This window comes from Labrus mixtus, chromosome 18, assembly GCF_963584025.1.
Source record: "Labrus mixtus chromosome 18, fLabMix1.1, whole genome shotgun sequence".
NCBI lineage: Eukaryota > Metazoa > Chordata > Actinopteri > Labriformes > Labridae > Labrus > Labrus mixtus.
This window is the reverse complement of record NC_083629.1, coordinates 5,898,628-5,921,207: the sequence shown is the minus strand read 5'-3', so window position 1 is coordinate 5,921,207 and position 22,580 is coordinate 5,898,628. Positions and strand designations below refer to the sequence as shown.

The following is a 22,580-nucleotide window of genomic DNA, read 5'->3' as shown; positions in this document are numbered from 1 at the left end:
AATGTTATCTGTTTTTGGAAAGAGGGTGTGCAGAGCTGCAAGGACCCATAGTGGCTCTCTAAAGCTCAGCCTCTTTCTTGTTTTTGCATGTTTGCATTTTGTAGCTTTCCTTTTCTTTCAATACTTTTTTTTTTTCAGGCCTGCACTGTACATATTGCAGCACCTGTTTTGTTTTTTCTACCCACTGTAAATACATTTACTGGTGCTGCATTTATGAACATCTGCCTCATTTTTCTAACCTAAGCCACAGGGCCATCCTTTAGAGGCACCTTCTTTGTAAATAAAATGTGGAATTTTGTTAACTGAATCCAGGCATGCATTATGCACGAAGACAAAACTTTGACTGCTGACATTTCTATGCAGCACTTGTGAACGGTTCCTGAAACAGTATTTTGGTACAAAAAGTTTTCAAGAATTCAGGTCAAAGGAAACTTTCTTGGACATTGTTTGCAGAAGAAAAAAGGAAAATATCTCTTTAAGACTGATTTCCAAAGAAAAGAAAAAAAATGCACTTTCTCTGTCCTTAGTTCCTCCATAATCAAACACCATGTCAGTGTTTCTAATTAGTGTCATGATAATATAAATGCAGAGCGAGCTGCAACATTTCATCTTGTGTGGAGAGACGGAACATGAATTCAACTTTGAGTGATTTCTGTGTGTGTATGCACATACAGCACCGACGCTGCAGTAATCTGTCAGTTGTTCACTGCCTGAGGTGCTGAAGGTGGCATCGACATCATTTACTCCACGTCTCACATAAAAAACCATGAGCTCTGCACGGATAACGACTGTTTTTTTTTTCTTCCAGATACATGATGTCATTAGAGCTGTAGGTTGAACACAGCCCATAGTGATCATACATGATAAACACCACACTTAAAGCTTTCTGCAGGTATATTATTATTTCATATAAAATGCAATTTCAGCAACATCATATTGGATGTACTGAACCCAGATGCGTGGATCATAAGTCTATATGATGCTTTCAAGCCCTACAGGGGGCAGCAGTGGCAGGTTAATGGAATAGCTTTTAGAGTCTGTTTTTGTGTTAAGTCGAAAATGCAATGTTTTTTTTGACTGATTTGTTTTGTGAAAGCAAAGGAAAAACAATTGTTTGGTTAAGGTTTTTTTTATGGGGGGGTTGTTCCTTTATTAGATAGGACAGCTGCAGAGGGGCAGGACATGTTGGGAGGAGAGAGAGGAGAGTGGAGACGACCTGCAGCAAAGGGCTGAGGTCTAATTTGAACCCACAGCCGCTTCATGACAAAATCTTTGGACAAAACTATACGCAAAATGGCATGCGGCACGGTGATCGTTTCAGCGTTTCAACTCAGAGCATCAGCAGAGAGACACCGAAGGTATCTACAGAAAAATATGAAAATGACCACCGCCCTCTTCAGCAGGAGGAACAATGAGAAAGCTCTGCGACATGCATAAAATTAAAATCCCTCTGGTGACCTCCATTGTGCAGCTAGCTGCTTTTTTTTCTCCTCATGGAAGATAGACCAGTGTCAAGAAATTAGCTCCATCGGTCCAAGTAAAGAAGAGCAAACCCCAACCAGCCAAACCAAATCAGCATCCGAGTCACTCTTTAAAGTCCAACATGTTATCATTCTAGAACCAGAGACTACAGGATGGAGATGTTTTGAGCTCGACTGCTTGAACTACTGACTCCCAGATTCGACTCATGGTTGTCTCTCAAATGCAGTTTGTTGTGTTTTGTAAATTGTGCTTCGTCTCTCTTTATGTCTGTAACTTTGTGGGTGTTTTTCGGTGACTGGTTCTCAGTCTCAGTGGGACAAACATGGTTAAAAATAAAAAATAAAACATCTTTGTTTTCTTGCTTTGATGTCTAATCATTTAGGTACCTTGTCTGGTTGAGGATGGCGTTCTAATGAACGAGTCTCCTTGAACGCCCCATACTCCACCAGGTGTTTTCAAACTGGACTGTACCAAGTTGGACTCTGAGCTGGGGGAGGATGTCATGCCATTTTCATTTTTGGGATTTATTTTGAAACCATCTGAAGTAAGATCAACTCTCTTGCTTGATGGACATACTGTAGAGCTTTTTTAAATGTAAAACCTGAATTGAAAGATTGACTTTTGTCATTGTTGAAATATAATTAATTATCTGTTCCAACTTCCTGGTTTGTAAAGTGGTTTAGCCTAAGAGTATTTACTGCTGCAACTACTGTTGGCACCACTCAGGCTTTTTATGCGTCAGCTGGGGAACTCTTCTTTGAAGTAAATTCATTTCCTGTTATGTGTTGATGCCCGTTTGAGATTTGTTACTTCTGAGAACAAAGTAAATCTGAGGTCTGATCCTTGTTTCTGCTCTGTTGTGATAACTTTGGTTCTCTAAACCCCGAAGAACTGCTGCTTCACATCTTCATCAAGAGAGTTTATAATCTGCACCCTCAAATTATCAGAAAACACTGGGAAAGGAAATATTTACTCACACTCCAAAGAGTTTCTTCTTCTGTAAAGCTTTAGAGATTTTTTCATTTTAGCAGAAAGTTTAAAAAAGAAGGTAGATAAGGATTTCCAGGAAAGTTAGATTTTCATGAAAGCTCTACGGTCTAAACAAAACTTTCCGTGCTCGCTCTCTCTTACTCTCTCCTGTATATAAACTGCTCCACAGCGCCCCCACAGGCTTGGAGCACTGACGTCATGAAGGCAGAACTTGCAGTGTTTCTGTATTTGCTGTTGTTTTCTGAATGTGTGTGTTTTTGGACTTGTTTTGTTTCTGTACTTGCAGAGATATTTATGTTAATGCCATTGCTTTGCAGCGTGTTTCAGCCATTGCATTTGTTTCTGGAGTTTGCATTTGCTTTAGAGTGTGCAGTCTTTTAGAATATGCTGTGCGTTTTCCTAAATGTAAGTCATTTCGAGCATTTGCGCCTAGCGGGGGATTTAGACGTCACATTTCTGGCATTCCTTGATTATTATTTTCTAAAACTTGGGCTCGATGAACACTTCTCATTTCTCAGAAAAGCTGCTATTTATATACTTCTTCCACCATGATCGATCACACTGTCTTCAACAGGTATACAGGTGTGAGAGCAGAGTTGTACTATGTGTCCAGTGGAGATCTGCTCTGCCCATTAAACATAAAAAGGGAGTCTTCTTTTTAAATTTAACACGATATGTGCATGGCTCCCTTCAATGCAGAAAATGGTATTTCTTAAAACCCAAAAAATGCAATTATTTAATTTAGAAAAAACATCAGATTTTTATTATTTTGATGAAAAGACTCAGTAAGATCCATTGACCCTTACAGACCACAGTGAACGATGTTGATTTAGTAAGGTATGTGTTTTTTTTCTTCTTTACAAGCTAGGAAGGGTTTATGACAGGGTGTTGTAAATTGCATCATGGGAAATGTAGGATTCAGCGTTCTGTGAGTTTGACACGTATTAAATCAAGATTCTCAGCTGCTCAATTTTTATCATTCTTTTATAAAAATATATCTATATTGTTCCCTCAACTGTAAGAAGTGAAATGAAAACTCATCTTTTAACCGGTGATGAGTCATATCCTCGATCTTACCTCCTAGGCCCGGTCTCAGTCTGTTGTCGTATCCGTCCAGCAGACTGTCCAGGATCTTGGTGAAGGTGGTGATGTCTTTGGGGTTACGTGTTGTATTGGAAACTGCTTGTGACCTAAATTAAAAAAACATGAATGTTATCTTTATAGACACAGAGAAAGGTGACATAAAACCCACACCAGTTACAAAAATAGACTTCACTGAAGTGCTGCTAAGAAGTGTAGGTGGTGAAACATATTGATAATCTCCACCTACAATATCTAATCCATTTTATCCCCAGATTATTTCATACTAAACCTGGCAGGAATTATTGTGCACCACATTTCTGCATGTTCAATTATTATGTGCATCTTAAATGTTGTGCAAAACGTTAAATTCAAACCCTGAGGCACATGTTGTACATCACAGCTAATGGTCATGCTCTGTCGCTCTAACGCAGCTAACTCTAAATTAACTTTTAAAAGGAAGCTAAACACATTCTTCTGTTGTGAGTTGTCAACTAATGAATGAATAGCCAGGCATTTTAGAATCAGAAAGTAGTACATTTTGTACTCTGCAATTTTAGCTTCTTCAGACTGAATAGATTTTTCACTGTTTAGAGATTAGAGCAACAATATGAAGGAATTAGGTTTGGTGTGCTTTGGCGCCCACCGGAGGTCTGTGAGTGTAACGACAGTGCAGTCACGCCTACACCTCTTTGACAATGTTTATTGGATTAGAAGCACAGGGTGTGAAGCCGGCAAAGACACTGTGAGACGCTACAACCATGTAGACTGACAAGGTTCAGTAATATGACCACATTTTGCGAGAATCTGACTCTGCACGCATTTTCAGCCCGGTGTTTGCATGTGGAGTTTGTGTGTTTATTCAACTGTTACCATGACGTCTATAGGCTGTGGCTAAATGGCTTCATTGGAGAGGCTACTTTATCATACTAGTTGAGGTACATTTGTCAGGTTCATGAAGCTAATTTGAAGATCTATGAGGAAAGAGACGTCTTTTTGGTGTAAGATGGATTTATTTATTGATTTGTATCGAACCTTAGACATAACTTTGGTTTGATGACTTTCTGCACCCGGTGGAGCTGCTAAACATGACACGATAACGATGCAGCCTAATGTAACGTCTCAATGTGTACTAAATAATATCTGCAGGGATGAACACTCTGCTTTCTGCTCGGTCTCTCTGTTTCTCTTCTTAACTTCATCAGTCACCTTCCTCTTCTTCTTAGCCTAAGCCATTTTATCAAACACTACAGTACGGCGATAGGGCCGTGCTGCGAGCATGGCAGAGGCGCCTTTCTACCTGTAGAAAGTGATTTTGCGATCAAATGGACCTTTGAGACTGCTGTTTAAAGGTGGAAGAGTTGCATATTGTTGCTTTAATGAATTTGAAGCTCATATTGTTAAATGTTTCTTTTGATATAGTGTTTGTTCATCACAGGTCAAACTGTGACATAAAATCAATCATCTCAACAAAAGCCTCTCCTGGTTCACAGTTACTTTGTATTAACCTGCAGACACCTTAAAAAAGAAGCTCTTCTACTCATTGAACTCCATCACAGCACTGCAGTTACCATCTGGGACACAACAGGGTCAAAACACACAAACCTGTGCCACCTCAGGCTGTTTCTAGATCCTACAGAGACCCAGAGGGATGCGTCATACACTGTAAACTACTAAATGCTCTCGTGCATTTAGAGGTGCAATCCATAATGCACACATAATTAGTAGTTATCGTTGTTTGCCTACAGATTGTCTACTTTAACAATGCATGACATACTCTGACAATTAACACTCATATTTTCTCAATAATAATGCAATTCAGTGATGCTTTGCTTATTCCAGATAAAAAGAAAACAGAGGATAGTAGCCTAATTGGGGTATAGAAAATCATCAAGAGACCAAATGCACCTTTATACTCTTTTATTTTACCTTCTAGTCTCAGTTTAGAATATCGTTCTTTTCTCCGCTGTTTTTAAAAGTAAACTAAGTGACCCGAGCAGTGGTTTTGATTGCACATTTGTCTTGTTTTCTTTCTGAAGACTGCTGATCTGTTTAATTTAGACTATATCACACTTCTACTCTTTTTATTATTCCAGTTTAGTCAAACCCTGTCAGGTCTAATGCATACAAAGTGGATTGTTAATGTTGCAATGAGGATTAATTAGTGGATTTGGAGTTTTAGAAACGACATGCCTGATACTCCCACTTTCAAGCTCAAAGTGCAAGAACAAGGGTGGATAGAAACATTAAAGTTGAGATTAATTTATTTTTAAATGGATGCTAAATTTGATATCAAGAAGTCGACATTCCCAGAGCGTCTCTTTAAATGTTTACGAGGCTGTTTAAAATGTTAAACTATCAGCACTGTGCTTTTGATATGAAAATAAGTCCTTAAATTGTGATATTTCTCAATGAGTATTGGTGTGGCGCTCACGTGGCGATGTGCTGAGCGCACGGAGAGAGCGGTGAGGAAAGATGTTTAAAATGTTTTACAATAGCCTAAATCAGAATTTTTAAATGCATTTTTTTTACATGAATGGTGGTAAACTTGACTCTTACTAAAGGTTTTTGAATATAGTCATGTGGTAAGCTTTGTTTACGCTGCCTGAGCGCGCGGTTAGTCTGCCGTATGATTGGTAATATTTTCTCTGTTTATGTATCAAATACACAAAACTGATCAAAACTTACCGTGTCTGCCAGAGAACGATCAAAGAGACCAATACAGGCACGGACTGCGAGCTCCATCGTCCTCTCATCGCTGAAGCCTGTAAACGAGACGGGAAACGCTTTCAGTGCGCGTAATTACACGGTAGAGCGACACAAGCACCTTACAGCGGTTGCAATTTAAGGGATCCAGCAGAGATACAGCTGTCTACATAAAGACAGATATAACACTGGTTTAGTCTACGCAAAAAAAAGGTGTTTTTTTTCGGTGCAATTAATCCATCACTCTTCAGAAGAACTCCGTCTCCAAGGTGTGTCCGAACAAAAAGCTTTTGTTCAATGTGTCCATGCTTGATTTGTCGAACGATGAACGCTGCCTACCTGACACGCGACAGGTGTCTCCGGGGTTGCCAAGAGAGACTGGGCAAGTAAAGACGGCGAAGAAGAACAAGCCTTCCGCTGAAAATGAGAGTAGCGCGGAGAGATGTGGTTACTGTTCGTCCATTCTGTCAGCTCCTCCAACAGGGAATCCCCACAGTTCACCCAGACACACTAACGTGAGAGCAAACTGTGCAGAGAGCAGCGCCCTGCTATATTACAGCGCACTGACGGAGAAACACTGAGGCGGAGTGGTCCGCCTGTAGAGAAGCGCGCGTTTCCCTCGCAATGTGCTCTTTTCATTCGCGCGTCCAATTGCGCACGAAGGAATAACAACCATGCAAGTTGCATGAAGCGCGCACATGTGTCAATTCATGCCATTGATTTGAATCAAAACGACGGGGGAAAAAATAATCTGGACAACATGATGATTCAAAAGCATCCACTTAAAAGATCCAAAGCCTTACATCTTCTCTGCAGACAGAAACAACTGAGCAACATAGACGGGAAGAAATTGTTGCTACTGTTCTACCTTACCAACAAACTTCGACCTCTAACTTCTTTTGTTGTTCGTTTCCAACTATTTGTACTGCGTAGTTTAAATAGAATTATGGTATTTCAATGAAACCAGACAGAAAAAATGTAGCAAAATCTGCACAACTATGCAGAATGTTCAAGACTGATGCACACTGAAATATTAATATCTGATTAATGCATAAAATGACTCCTACTTTTGCATATTTTAGCACAGAAAAAAACAAAAAGTACATAACTACACAACAGGTGGAATAAGGTGCCTTGGGAAGCCAATGTGGAAGGACTTTGCACCTGCATTTGCTCTGACCACCAGGAGGGCGACACCGATAGTTGCACAAAAGAAGTCAGATTGTAAATCATATTTCTAACTTGATTTAGGTTCAGGTTCATTACCTCAGAAAATATTTTCTTGCTGAGTTTTTTTCCCCCCGAATCAATTGTTTCAAATCTTTAACATAGCATGATGATGAGTTTGTACATTATGGTCCACGAGGAACAAATAGAAGAAGACGGGGTATGCTTCACACTGTGATTGACTATTTATATTGATTATTTGCTGTTAACCAGGATGGAGGGGGTAACGGTGTTTGATTCTCATTCAAATGTGATCTGTTCCGCCCCAAAAATCCAAGAATATGACTTTCTGTATGCAGTCTAAGAAGTGTAAAGTGTTTTCATGTCCAATATGAACTGGCTTTTTAGTGCACATATGATAATGTACTGACAAATAGTTGGGAGCTTATATTAGCGGACCCTTGTCGTCCACTGATTCTTCTTTTTTCAAAGTACTGCTGCATTTTAAAGACAATGTGCAACTGTTTGATCTAGTAGATGTCACCATTGAGCACCAGCATGAAACCAAAACAAACTGCTGTTTGGCCACACCTCCACCATACTGAATCCTGCGTTCTCCTCCTGCAACACACCTCCAACCCTTCTCCTCTCACATTTGCACAAAGGAGTTATCAAATTGGAACGCTCCATAATTAAGCACTAAGCTGCGGACAAAATTGTCCTTATGTCAGGCTGCATTGTTGTTAGCAGGCTAATGGTATTGCACTTTAGTTAGCTTGTAGCTTCACGTTGTATGTACAGTTCTAAATTATAAAAACACTTAAGTGATGTTCAGATAATCAGTGAATACAGTATGTTATTCTTCTTTTCTATAGTCCCTCACTTAAACAGCTTTTATACACAAGGGGAGGAGCCAGCCGCCCCGTCCATGTAAACACGGCTCTGACAACAACACAGCCAGCGGGACTGGCCCGTCTCACTCACTGTAGACAGTCATGACTCAGAGTTATTTAAAGAGGATAGACTGGATTTCTGCTGTATTTATGTGTGAACTGTTGCACATTCTTCCTTTAGTACGCCTAAGAATAAGAGTCACCGGAGTCTGAGAAAACTGCCACAAGATATCCAAAATAAAAAGCCTGAATTGTTTGAACACAGAACAAAAACAGCAGACGAGTAACTGTGGAAGCATCAAGACTTAAAAAGGTCATAAACGTCTTGTGTAATAGACCCTGACGGCAGCAACCTTCAGACACAAGAAAAGCACAGTACAAACTCCTCAAACCACACAAGGGGAATATATAATCCTCTGGGTGGGCAGCTATCTCCTGCTGTCAGGGTTTTGGTGTCAGTTAAGATGCTAATGCTAACATATGTTTGTGTGTGGCTGCAGAGAAAGAACAATGCACTGCAATCAAACAGTGTACCTGCTAAAAGGTCAAGTTCTAAGGTATCTAGACTAGCAGCCATTGTCTGGGGAGTCCTTTTGTTTCATTGACATTTATTACAATGCAGGCTCTGATGCTTTGCTTCAGTCATACATTAGAGGCCCCAAGAAGATTTAAACCGTCAATATGAGAGGGTCTGATAGACCAAGAAATGTTGGTATGCTTGTGAGGAGAAGGGACTAAAATATATTCTAAAGTATGGTTTTCTTTCTGTGTTTTAAAATGATATGATTTTTGTTATTTTAAGAATCTATATGAAAAAGCACCAAAGAGTTTTAAAAAATCTACAGAAGTTCAGTCATATTATTAACCCAAAGAGAGCTAGCTCTGTCTCAATTGTAAATATACATACTGAAATGTTGCCAATGCATTTGTACAATTTAGACAATGTGCACAAGTTTACTTGCCAAAGCGCAAATTACACAGTATTGGGTGCCCACAGTTTCTATTGTTGTTGCCCAGGGTAACCAAACAGGTTTCTAAGTAATTAGATTTTTAATACTGTCTTATCAAAGTTTAAAATTCTGGTATTGTGACAACTCTCGGTTGTATTTTGGTTGAATTCAAACACAGCAAGAGACAAGTTTCTGAAGTCTGAATGCAGACAGGGGTCGAGCTTCTCTTAGTGCTTTCACACTTGCACAAAACTCCCCAAAACTTCCTGAAATTTTTGTGGTGAGCGGCATGTGTGAACGCAAACAGCCAAATATTTCACTCTGACATTACCTGTAATTTGTCCTCCCATCCTCTCTCTGGTGTGAGAACTCAGCAGGAAATATTCAGGGAAATTCCCTGCATGCAAACAGGAGGGGGTAGTGATGTGTATATCCTGCAGTCAGCACACGTGAACAAGCAACTCAGGAAGATGTCAGGGGCAGTCCGTTTGAAATTTTCAGGATTGTATATTTGAAAACAGTTTTCTAAAAACAAGTGTAACATCCTGTCTGGGTTGACTATACCACATCTTACAATACACAACATTGAGATTACAAGATAACCAAGAAAGCAGAATTCTTCTTCTTCTTCGAGAGAGGAGGGATGCAGCCATGAGCTCTTATTCTTCTCTTTCAATGTGTCTGTTCAGATCGTGTACAAACACGCTTTATGCATGATCGGACGGCACACAATCTGTCTGAAACAGGAACAGCGTACTGGAGTTTAAATGTGCTCTCTTAAAACATTCATATTTCACTGTAAAAATGAAGCTACATGAAGGGCACTCGTCAAACCATGAATACACTCTGCTAAAAATGCATCAAACTATTTTCAATGTGTACAGGAAGTGACATTTTGCATCATGACTTAAGTGTTGGTCTGACCAGCAATATTCACCCAACCATTTTCTCCACTCACCCATACCATCATATATGGTTACATGTTCTGTATTTTTAATGACATTGAAAAAGAGTTTTATAGGCCAAGGAACAGTCAGAAAAGGCACGTTTGTATTCTCTAACAAATTATTTATAGATTTTCTCACAAAGCGAGGATACGGTTTTGGTTTGAGCTTGGTGGTCGTTGTTGGAGAGCAGAGCATAGTAGATGGCCTTGGGTCGATGGTTTGACAGTTTCCTGGATCTAGAATGGGCCTCAGCCACAAGCAGCATGGTTCATAAAGACCAGCCTCTTTGAATTGGATTTGATCAGACAGCGTTGACTGTTGCATTTGGGACAGCGTAGGGTTCAGATGGCACATCCAGGCACATAAAGTATGCAGGGAGTAGTTTCAAGCTGAAGTGGTGCGGAGAGTCTGGACACTGTACAGCTTCCTGTGTGAGGAACAGACATTGGACAGGTCTTGGTGCGCTTTACAAAGTGCAGTCTGAAAGCAAACTGAACCAGGTTTGCTTTCAGACTGCACTGAGTCCACCGTACTTCATATGTGAAAGAGACCTTAAATGAGGCTTCAAGCTGTCCATCACACAAAACCACAATGCTGTAAAAGGCTCGCCCAGGACGTACCTTCACTAGAAGGACCTCCTGTTTGTGGGGAAGACGCCGTCTCTTGTAGCGGCTCTTTCGTTAATGCTTAGTCATTGGCACAGTCATACCGACCTGAACATGAAACACTACAGAAGGAACACAACATGATGGCAGAGACATTCAAAGATTCTTGAAAAAGAACATGGTAGGACTCCGCTAAAGAAATACATCATCTGCCATCTCCCGATCTTTTACTCTTGAATGCATCAGTTTGACACTTGTCATGATGTAATAAAATGATCCCTTTGTTGTACAGTACAATCAACCTGTAAAGCTGCACACTGCTGAATGAATTCAACGGTCCCACTCAAGTTCAGCACTGGAAGACATGCAGCAATACTTGCTTGCAGGTTTCCAGTTTTAGGCAGTTTGATTAAAACACAAATGAATTTAACATGCAGCATGTGGCACAATGCCTACTAATCAGGCAGCTGTCCTAGTTTACTGTGTTCTGTGGTGGAGTTAATCCTAGAAAAAACATTAATTTAATTTATACATAAAAACAACAGACACACTGTAGGATCCAGGGCTGTAGAGCAGTTTCAAACTCTTCCTGCTTATTCCATCTTGACTCCAATTGGTTGAAAACAACTGACAAAGAACATGTTTAGTTCATGGACAATTTTGTGTTCTTGTACTTTTCAAATATAGTCAAGTATTTAGGATTTATCTTTCGTTCTACTCACCAGTTTTATTTGCCTTGTTTTAGTTGTTTGTTGCGTTGGCTTGCCTTTTTTCTTGATGTGCTTAGTTTTATTCTTGTAAAGTGATTTGTTGGTAAATCACAAGAAAACTGTTTTCTTTTCCAGACTCATATCGCTGAAGAGTGAAGCCGCTGTATATCTTAAACTGTTGAAACTGACGGTTGATCCTCAACAGATGCTTTATGTTTACATCCAGGATGGACCTCGTGAACATAAAAGTCATGTGGACATGTTCATGAAATAATGTTTCAATGGGATCAAAATCAAGCACATGGGTATCTGTCTTAGTGATGACACCGATATCAGCCATGGCGCTCTGCTTAGCTCTGAACTTGGCAGCTAAATGCATCGTGACAGGTTCAGTCCAGTATGAACAATTCCACCTGAGGCGATCTGGAGAGCTCAGATCAGCTGTACCACTCGGTCTGAGGATACTGGTACATGACTGGTGAAGATCTCACACATTCTCCTCCGATCCTTAGCTCTAAACACCGTTTTGGTAGGGTGGCCTCCTGACCCTTCAAAATAACGCCATGCTCCTGAACAGGGAAAAGACAAAAACAGTTATCTCTTCTGCAGGCATGTTGAAGGGCAGCTCGGCATCTTGTTGAATTGAAGTTAAAGCAGCTGCTCTTAACAACATAATGCAATAGGCTTAAACACACACAACTGTAAGAATCCCAAGATGTTGCAGACCAAAAATACTATGTTCATTGTGCAATACTAGCAGACGCTGATGGGCTTACATTCATCACAGGCTTTATATGCAAACAAGCTAACATGAATGAACAGTAACATCAGTTTTGCCTTGTTGTGGCCGCCGCCATGACAGAGCCACCATGACAGACACCACAATGACAGACACCACAATGACAGACACCACATGTTTGTTGTAGTACTTAGGATCGGTCTTGGTCTCAAGACCACTTTTTAAAGCAGCGGTCGGGAACCTATGGCTCGCAAGCCATATATGGCTCTTCCGGTGATGGCATATGGCTCCCAGACAATTTTGAGTTGAAAAAAAAATAAATTAAAAAACAAAAAAAAAAATCAGTTTGGAACTGATTTTAAAATACTTGTGATATTTCTTAATAATACTGTGTCATTTTAAAGTAAACAGAAATTAGTTTTGAAGATAAATTTCACGGGTCACCCGTGGGTCAGGTCGGGAACCAATGGCTCGCGAGCATGTCCGGGTCATTGTAAAGGTGAAGAAATCAATTTTATCAGATAGCCAACTAGTTTATCCGCTTCAACCCTTGTAACGGAAAAGATGGCGAAAAGAAAAAAAGACGATGATTACCGTGCATTCCAGGCTGCGTGGACAGAGGAATTTGCATTTGTGGAGAGAGCAGGATCTGCGGTATGTCTAATATGCAATGATAAAATTGCATCGATGAAACGGTCAAATATAAAGCGGCACTTCGATACACACCATGCTTCATTTGCATCAAAATATCCAGCGGGGGACAGCAGGAAAAGGGCATGCGAGGAGCTACAGCGGAGAGTTCAGACGAGTCAGCAGCAACTACGTGTGTGGACCAAGCAAGGTGACGGGAATTCCGTTAGCTTTGCGGGTGCTTTGGCAATAGTAAGGAATGGAAAGCCATTCACAGATGGCGAGTATGCCAAAACATTCATGCTTGATGTGGCCAATGAACTGTTTGATGACTTCCCAAATAAAGACAAGATAATCAAACGAATAAAAGACATGCCCCTGTCAGCAAGAACTGTGCACGATCGTAGCATCATGATGGCAAATCAAGTCGAGGAAACACAAATTAAGGACATAAACGCCGGGACATACTTTTCTCTCGCGTTAGATGAGTCAACAGACGTTAGCCATCTATCTCAGTGCAGTATAATTGCCAGGTATGCTGCAGGTGACACACTGCGTGAGGAAAGCTTGGCTGTTTTGCCAATGAAAGGGACAACAAGAGGAGAGGATTTATTCACGTCTTTCATGAAGTTTGCTAAAGAAAAAAAACTATCGATGGATAAACTTATTTCTGTCTGTACTGATGGTGCACCCTGTATGTTGGGGAAGAACAAAGGATTTGTAGCGCTTCTCCGTGAACATGAAAAGAGAGCCATCCTAAGTTTTCATTGCATCCTGCACCAGGAGGCGCTTTGCGCTCAGACGTGTGGCCAGGAGCTTGGTGAGGTGATGTCGCTGGTCATTCGAGTGGTCAACTTTATTGTTGCCCGAGCTTTAAATGATCGCCAGTTTCAAGCTCTGTTAGAAGAAGTTGGGAATCATTATCCCGGTCTGCTTTTACACAGCAACGTGCGTTGGTTGTCAAGGGGGAAGGTGCTCAGCCGTTTTGCAGCTTGCCTGAGTGAAATCCGGACTTTTCTTGAAATGAAAGGCGTCAAGCATCCTGAGCTAGACAACACTGACTGGCTCCTGTAGTTTCACTATCTCGTGGACATAACTGGCCATCTGAACCAGCTAAATGTGAAAATGCAAGGTATTGGAAATACAATCTCATCCCTTCAACAAGCAGTGTTTGCATTTGAAAGCAAGCTGGAAGTCTTTCTCAGGGACATTGAAACAGGTCGTCTTCTGCACTTTGAAAGACTGCAACAATTTAGAGATGCATGCTTAGCAAGTGACTCCACTCAACATCTGGATCTCCAGCAGCTAGCTGGCTTTACGTCCAATCTCCTGCAGTCATTCAAAGCACGTTTTGGAGAATTTCGTGTGCGCACTGGTCTTTTCAAGTTCATCACTCATCCACATGAGTGTGCAGTGGACAAAATCGACCTGACATGCATCCCCGGGGTCTCTATCGGAGACTTTGAGCTGGAAGTTGCTGACCTGAAGGCATCAGACATGTGGATGAGTAAGTTCAAGTCACTTAATGGAGAGTTGGAAAGTCTCGCGCGACAGCGAGCAGAGCTGGCGAGGGAACACAAGTGGACAGAAATGAAAAATCTTCAACCTGAAGACCAGCTGATTCTTAAAACTTGGAACGAGCTTCCTGTGACATACCACACAATGCAGCGTGTGAGTATTGCCGTATTGACCATGTTTGGCTCTACATATGCATGTGAGCAGTCATTCTCGCATATGAGGAACATTAAGACCAACCTACGCTCATGTTTAACTGATGGAAGACTCAACGCCTGCATGAAGCTCAACCTCACCACGTATGAACCAGACTACAAGGCCATCAGCAAAACCATGCAGCACCAGAAGTCGCATTAAAAGTAAGACATATTTAATTTATTATACGTTAAAAATACTATATGGCTCTCAATGAAATATATTTAGAAATATTTGGCTTTTATGGCTCTCCCAGTCAAAAAGGTTCCTGACCCCTGTTTTAAAGGTCTCGTCTTGGAATCGAAAACATTTTTACTCGGTCTTTTCTCGGTCTCAGACTGGACGGACTGTGGATATTTATTCAAGACCACCACTGATTGGTTATTTTTACACGTCATTACTGTGATTAGAAGGAAATCGCCCCTTTCTTAAAGATCAAATAACTTCACTTCATTCATAATTTGACATTTCCCCAGGTTACGGCTGCAACCTTCCCGATGTTACGGTATAAGTGAGTGACACGCCCCCTACACACCAGATGATGATGATTTCTCAGTGGTATTTATGTTCTTGGTCTTGACTTGGTATCGCCCTGCCTTGGCCTTGGCCTTGGCCTTGACCCGGTCTTGGAGCACACTGGTCTCTATTATGTCTTGGTCTCGGTTAGTCTTGACTACAACACTACAGGAACACCTCATTCAGATTAAGAATCTCATTTACAAGAGAGTCCTGGTCAAGAGGGGCAGCAGCACAAGGGATACAAAGAGAGGAGAGAGGTGAACAAAAAGAAGCCATGTAGTAGTAGGTCTGCAAGAATTTAAAAAAACGACTTTCACCCATGGTTTAAAAACCAAACCTTAATCTAAACACTGGATGAATCTGGAGTTGCCAACCAGAATGATGCTACATGCAAATTGTAAAGCATATCAATATTCATGTCGCATATTGTTTTTATTGAATTTTATTGTTTCCATCTGTAATGTGTTTCTCTTGTAGCCTACATGATGGTGAATGTTTAATGGCAGCGTCTGGATCTAGGTTTGTTCTATGTTGACATGTTATCACTAAATGTACTGTAGCTGGCTTTTGTTGACATTTATGTCGTGGAGTATTTACAGCACTGGGTGGATGCATCCTCTGCGTACAGTTTACTGTGATACTAAGGGATGCTGACAGCCACACACAGCTGGCATACATACTGTATGTGTGTGCGGCTCTGTGTGTGTTTGTGTGGTTGGGGGAGGGGAGGGGACTCATGGTAAATAAAGGTATACAGTCGTGACAGCTCTCTCTAAAAAAAAAACAAAAAAAAAAAACAATGTTGCGCTCATGACGGCAGGCGCAGAATATGTGGCATGAAAGAGGCCTTCTGCTGTCATTCAGATACCGTTAATTACATGATCTTATTCTCACCAGTGTATTTCTCCTCTTCATAACCGACCCTCATATCTGAACAGCTGCTCCTTCTTGACAGTGAGTCTTTTAGAGCCGGGGCCACTTCTGTTTTCTTTTCCCTGTCAGGGCACTGCTGTCATCTCGTGCCTGCACACACTTCATTTTTAGGAGTAGCTTTGTTTTCCAGCGATGATGTTTCTCTGCTTTCTTCATGCATGTGCTCCACAGAGTGTATATATTACAGATATATCTATTATCTCATTGATCTACCAAATTTCCCCCTAGGGATGAATAACAATAACTTTTAAAAACAAAGGTTTACAAAGTGCTTTGACACGTGCAGTATATAACATAACAACAAAGCAAACAGCAAAAAAAAAACATGGCAACAACCCACCAAAGAGACACCCAACAACAACAACAACAAAACCCAGACAGGAAATGAACCCAAACAAGGCCACCCGCTTGGAGAGCTATAGCCTCCGTACATGGGGTGCGTGCACCAACCATTACACTACTGGCGCCCCTTTCGATATTTCACAACCCCAAACATCATCAGGATTCAGGCAACATAATCACTCAGAATAACTCAGGAAACACAGGAACCCTGCAGGCAACTTAGGTCCAGACCAACAGGATCGAGGCTGTGAGAAGATAAATAAGCAACTAAAAGAGAAACCATGAGAAGAAAGAGCATTAAGAGGAGGTGCATAAAAAGTATTTCTCACCCTGATGTTTACAAATTTCACTCAATATGGATAACGGCAACCTCCAATGTTAAAAAATGAAGCCATTGCTGAAGTGCAAAAAACTGCAGTTCCTTGAGTGTCCACTTGAGGCTGTCTGTAAAAGCCAATGAATCTCCATTAGGTCCAATAATAAAAATGTCCAACTTAGCAGCAGAAATAAATATGTCTACAAAAACAGCTTTTTGTCCGAATAGCACATTTCTGCACTCGCTGCGAGAGGAGAGTAGATTAGTAGTGCATCATTATTTTCAATAAGTCTGTGTGATGCGTACATTTGCATAATTAGGGGTGTGGCTTAATTGAGGTAGGTTTGTTATGGCTGTTTACCAGAAGGCGTAATGCCCACCTTAACTTTTACACTTTGCCTGATTGATCCATAATAAGGTTGAGATAGCATTTCAAATTTGGAGACTTCTTCTATTGTTCAGCTCCAAAATGCCTCCCTAGTAACCAATTGGTGACTTCACTGTAACTACGTCCATGTTTTGTACAGTCTATGTTCAAAATATGTCATTTTTGAAAAACAAACCAATTCTGACCCTCACCATTTCACGATATATAATGTGCACAAAACAAACAAATTCTCTCTGCTGATTTACAGCCAACTAATGAATTTTAAACCTGAAGTTTCCGAAAACCAGTGACATTAGGGGCAGAAGCAGCTGAGTCTGTCGGGGCTTGGGTCGGGATCCAAAGGGAAACCAGTTCAAGTACCCGTGCAGACGTACGGAAGTTGATCTGGGGGCTGGAGAGGTGTTAGTTCACTTCCAGAGTAGTGGTGAGGTGTACTTGAGCAAGGCACCGAACCCCCAACAGTGGAAAAAAGGTCCTTCCCTCACAGTTTTATATTTGATTCAAATGATTGGACCGGTATAGTGAGCTCCATCAGTCCTCATCTGAACGTTTATCTCTTCTTCATGTCGACTTTTGATCCTGAACGCGCCTCCAGCTCATCGCCTGCACGGTCCATATCTATTGACAGACAGCTGCTCATGGGACCAGTTACACATGTGCACTGGTTGTGATGGATTTGGAATGAGGGACTAATTAAGGTTAAATGGCTGGCTGACGGCTCCTGTGTGATGGTGGCTCAAGCTGTCAAACAATGACTGATGGTGATTACAGAGCAGAATGATGCATGTATCACAGAAAGGTGACCTTGAGGTCAAAGGAGACGTCCTGATGAAGGGGACTGTGCTTCAATGAGACCTGGTGTCCTGGTCATTTGGAATAACCAGGTTGGTTTATTAAGGACTTTTGAAACCAGAATTGAAAACGTATAGAGGCTCCTTTTTAAATCATGCTGTACTGAATAATTCTACATTTTTGGGGGCTATAGGGAGTAAAAAGCTACAAAACAACCAACATGATATCCATGCAGTTTTTGAAACACACAGAAAAACAGGCAGCTTCAGACGAGATATTACATATGAGATCTTCTACAGAGCGATGTATTGCAGTAATATTGTGACTGCAATCCCACCAGATGGTTAAATAATGACCTCAATAAGACTCCTTACACATTGTTTCATAAATCTTTGATGTGGGTTTCCTCTTTGACACAGACGGTCTGAATAATGTCAGCGGTGGGAAATCTTTCAGACAGTTAAGACTTACCCAAAATTCTTCTTTTTTTTGGGGGGGGGGGGAGTTTCAAAACCATCCAATCGCTCTTCCAGTCCTTTTGATGAAATATTGTAAGAAGTTTTTATGGACGTGCACAGGGGAGAGTATTAAAATGATCATGTCAACTTGAAAAGGAAAATGTATTTCCAAACTCTTTTATCAAAGTGTGTGAGTGTCAGAGTCCCTGAAGTCCTAAAAAGAAAAATAATCTTGTGAACAGATGATAATAACTCAACATAATCTTGTGTGTGTACAATAATTATCTTGTTCCATGTATCTTGTAAACAAATTATTTTTATTTATTTTTTTACTTTATGGGACTTCAGGGATTCCGTAGATGTCAGTAAATATGCAATACATTTTCTTTTAAACCTATCTGCTCGATGTGCCTTAGAATTAAATCCCCGGAGAAAAAATAAAGGTTTCTGAATTGAATTAACTAACAGTCACCCCTTGATGATCCCTTGAATAAAAATGAATATCGAAATGGGCACCAAATGGTTGGTGCGCGCGCCCCATGTATGGAGCCCTATGACCAGTGTGACCGCGCCCTTAAGTTAAGTCCTCCGGGAAAGGGACCACAGGTCGGACTCGAACCCAAGATGCCCACTTGTCACTTCCCACTCTCTTTCTCGCTGATTTCTGTCTCCATCCACGGTATACCTCTCAATCAAGGTTTAAAAAGCCCCAAAATAGTCGAAAGAATGACTGAAAGAAAAGTTAGAGACCTGTGTCAGCCATGTTTGAAAGTCTCTGCTGCTGTCAGCATCATTTGATAGAAATAAAATTAAAACTGAGACTATGTAAAGAATTATTTTAGTTTCTCTGTGTTTGACTGAACAGACTTTACAGACCCAATCTACCACTTTACCCTTTGCTTAACCAGCCTTTATATTTCTCATCAGAGGATATTGACTTTTCACCAAGACAAGCCTCTTCACTTTGACATGTCTGTTTCCCCGTTATTTACATTCACAGCGGTAATCCGTGGCGAGCTGCACATTGAGATCCACCCATTGATTTACCAGTAATCAATAGTTCCTCACAATGAGCAAACCAGACCCTTTACCCTCTCCCTCTGTCATTAAGGGTACATATTCAAAACACTTCATGGACATGTCTGATGGATTTAAGACGGCCCATACAGACGCCTTCACTGAAGCCATCAGGTGTTTTAAAGTAAACCTCCCGATTCATTTGAGGCTCTGCAGAAACAGAAGAAAGCTGAAGGCGCCATCTGCTGGTGAACTGTGTAAAACAACACTCAAGTGTTAGAGTGATGGACGTAACATATTAACCCATTCATATACTATTTTTAGATGAACAATAAACCTTTTTCCAAACTCTTCTCTGTGATCTTGAGTCTTCATTTACAAAGGGAGTATCTGCCATTTTGAGGTAAGAAAATAAATTGAACTCATTCCATTCATATACATTATTCATACACCGCCGTCGAAGCAGCTGGAGCAACTTGGGGTTAAGGGGATCGAGCCCCCTACCTTCCAGCTCAGAGACAACTGACTCTACCAACTGCGCCACAGCCGTGAATAAGCAGATCTTTGAAAAAAGAACAATAAAAACTCAAAGAATCCAGGTAGAAAGAGTCGATTTGATAAAGTAATCATACAAGTTTCAATCAAAGTGAAATCTAAAACGTCTCACAATAAAAAAATAAGACTCTTTATGACGAGATATGACCTTCAACTTTTAAAGGACCCGCGGGAATCCTGCTCTAAACATCTATAATTAATTATATCTCACTTTTCATCGTGTCTACTTTTGGTTTAATATCTCCACTTGTGTTTTCTCTTTTGAACATATTAATACATATTATCATCATTATCATGTAGGCAAAGACATCTCTGAATAAAGGAGTGAAAGTGATTATTTATTTATGGCTCCTCTCTCCCTAATATAAACAAAGGTCACAATTAAACATCTAATTACGCTCAGTGTCTCTATCATGTGATGTGGCTCTGTCATCATTCAAGCTTCTTATTAACCACAGAAGAAGAGAAGGTCACTGATTAAAGCTATAATGATTTAATTATTTTTTTTTAAACATTCTCCTATCTTAATATCAGTGACTTAATTAATTTGACGATGAACTTTGTGTGTGTGTGTGTGTGTGTGTGTGTGTGTCCTCTTTCCTCTAATTGAACTTGTGTATTCCTGGTCACGCACACACACACACGCATGGATACACACGCTCACACACACTGCTGTTTATAGAGTGCTCTGTGTTTTTGCCTGATGTCATCAGAGCAGTTGCCACGGAGACCGGCAACACACTGAGAAGAGGGAGATCTGTCAGAAGAGACGTCGCAATCTCTCACTGTGTGTTTCTGTGTCTATCTGTCTCTCTGAGCTTTACACTTACTGATTTATAGAGAGGAGGAAAAAAGTATAGTTGTAAATTAATATTACTAAAATGGAAATACTCAATACATTTTCTAAATAATAAATCACTCAAGATGACTTTTATAGCTCCAAATCACAATAAAATGTAACTATTGACACATTTCACAAAGAGCATCTATAGAACTCACTGTGATAAAAACTGTGTGTATGTCTCAGTACCACCAGATGGCAGCAGAGCACAGACTACAGTCAGACAGCGGGGGGTTAGAGCCCTGGGTGTTTTTTTGTGACATGTCAAACCGAACATATGTTCAAACTTAACCCTGAGGTTGTGTTCGAGGACCTGGAGAATCGTCTGTAACATCTCAAACATGACAGAAATGGAAAAACAGAAAATGACACATAACTTCAGTTTGGGCTTTAAGAGCGCCGAGCTGTCAGAGCTGGTTAATTACATCACAGTCTCATCTGCTCCCTCTTCTGATTGGTGTTGACAGTTGTGTTCACACAGCGCTGCCCCTCTCAGATCCCCAAATCGGTCTATTAGGACGTCTGTTTGGGATTTTTTTTTTCCCATCTCACAGAACCTCATGCTGTGATGTTCTCTCCCTCTGAAGTGTTCATGGGTGAAATGCCTGAACATGAATGGTTCACCAGTTTGATAAAGGTCAGACATATATCTGCCGCCTTAGTGTGATCTCGCAGAAAAACATGAAATGGTCGTGAAGAGAGAGCAAAAGTTGTTCCGATCAAAGTGGCAGAAAGCAACATAAACATTAAAATGTTCTCCCCTTCTGAATCTCTGCTAGCACATGTCAGTCTGCAAAGCCCCGCCCACCAAATGACGCACCAAAAACGCACGCCAAGCCTTGTTGTTGTCGGAAACTGTCTGGTAAACACTAGTTATGTCAGACTCAGACAAAAACACTGACAGCTCATTAAAAATATCCATGAAAGTTAAAAAGTAGCAACTGATGTGAGCTACAGGGCGATGTGCTCACAAAAAAATAAGAAGTATTTTCTGTGTTTGTCACTCAGATTCTAATCTGGGCCGCCTGCTTGGAGGACAACAGCCTCCCTACATGTGGCCTGACCTTATCCAAAGACCATCTACCGCCCCGTAACAAGTACTTTCTAACAAAAAAAAATGATGATACTGCTTTTTATTCCAGTCAAATGAGTAACCTATCCAGAGTCTTTGTGGTGGAAAATGTTCAAAAAAAGGGCTGCATGCAGTTAGTCACTTCGTCACACACCTGCCCTGCGGCAGTGGTTTCAGGCATTTTAAATGACTTTATAGATCAGTGTTGTCGCTGATAGTCTCGTTTGATTTTGGAGGTCATTTGGAGGCATCAGCGTTCATTTCAGTCTGTTTAATTACCAGAGAAAAACTCCTCTCAGGAGCTTTTAAGTGCGAGAATCATCGAGGTTTTCCTCTTTTATGATGATGTCGAGATATTAAAAAAAGCCACACTCATGGAAAACAATTCATCACTGCTGTAAAGTGGTGTGAGATCTTCCTTTTTTTTAAAAACATTTTTGGGCCATTTTTTCTTTTTATTGGACAGGAGAGACGGAGAGACAGGAAATGTTTGGAGGAGAGAGTTGGGGGTGACGTGCAGCAAAGGGCAAAGGTCGGATTTGAAGCCACGGCCGCTGCAACGAGGACTTCAGCCTCTGTACATGAGGCACTCATCATCACTACTGGCTACCAGCGCCCAGAGGTCTTCCCTTTCATATATCCAAGAGTGTCGAATTTGAGTGTTGTAAATAATGCAGAGTGTTTGGCGCTAAAAGCTAAAGGTGGATTTTTCAAGTCTGGTGGCTGTTTTGCAACAAA

The 22,580-nt window shown here is 40.8% G+C and overlaps 1 protein-coding gene and 1 long non-coding RNA gene across 2 annotated transcripts in view; one reads left to right on the top strand and one right to left on the bottom strand.

The window, feature by feature from the left end:
• The window catches only part of gabra2a (gamma-aminobutyric acid type A receptor subunit alpha2a), a 19,614-nt gene extending 12,742 nt beyond the window's left edge, over positions 1-6,872 (bottom strand). The window contains exons 1-3 of the mRNA XM_061063121.1: positions 6,598-6,872; positions 6,241-6,317; positions 3,550-3,662 (exon numbers count right to left, since the gene is read on the bottom strand). Coding sequence (XP_060919104.1) covers positions 3,550-3,662; positions 6,241-6,308 — 181 coding nt within the window. The 5' untranslated portion in view covers positions 6,309-6,317; positions 6,598-6,872. The remainder of the gene's footprint in view (positions 1-3,549; positions 3,663-6,240; positions 6,318-6,597) is intronic.
• LOC132993089 (uncharacterized) overlaps positions 1-22,580 on the top strand; it is a 117,688-nt gene that overhangs the window by 39,765 nt on the left and 55,343 nt on the right. The window lies entirely within an intron of this gene.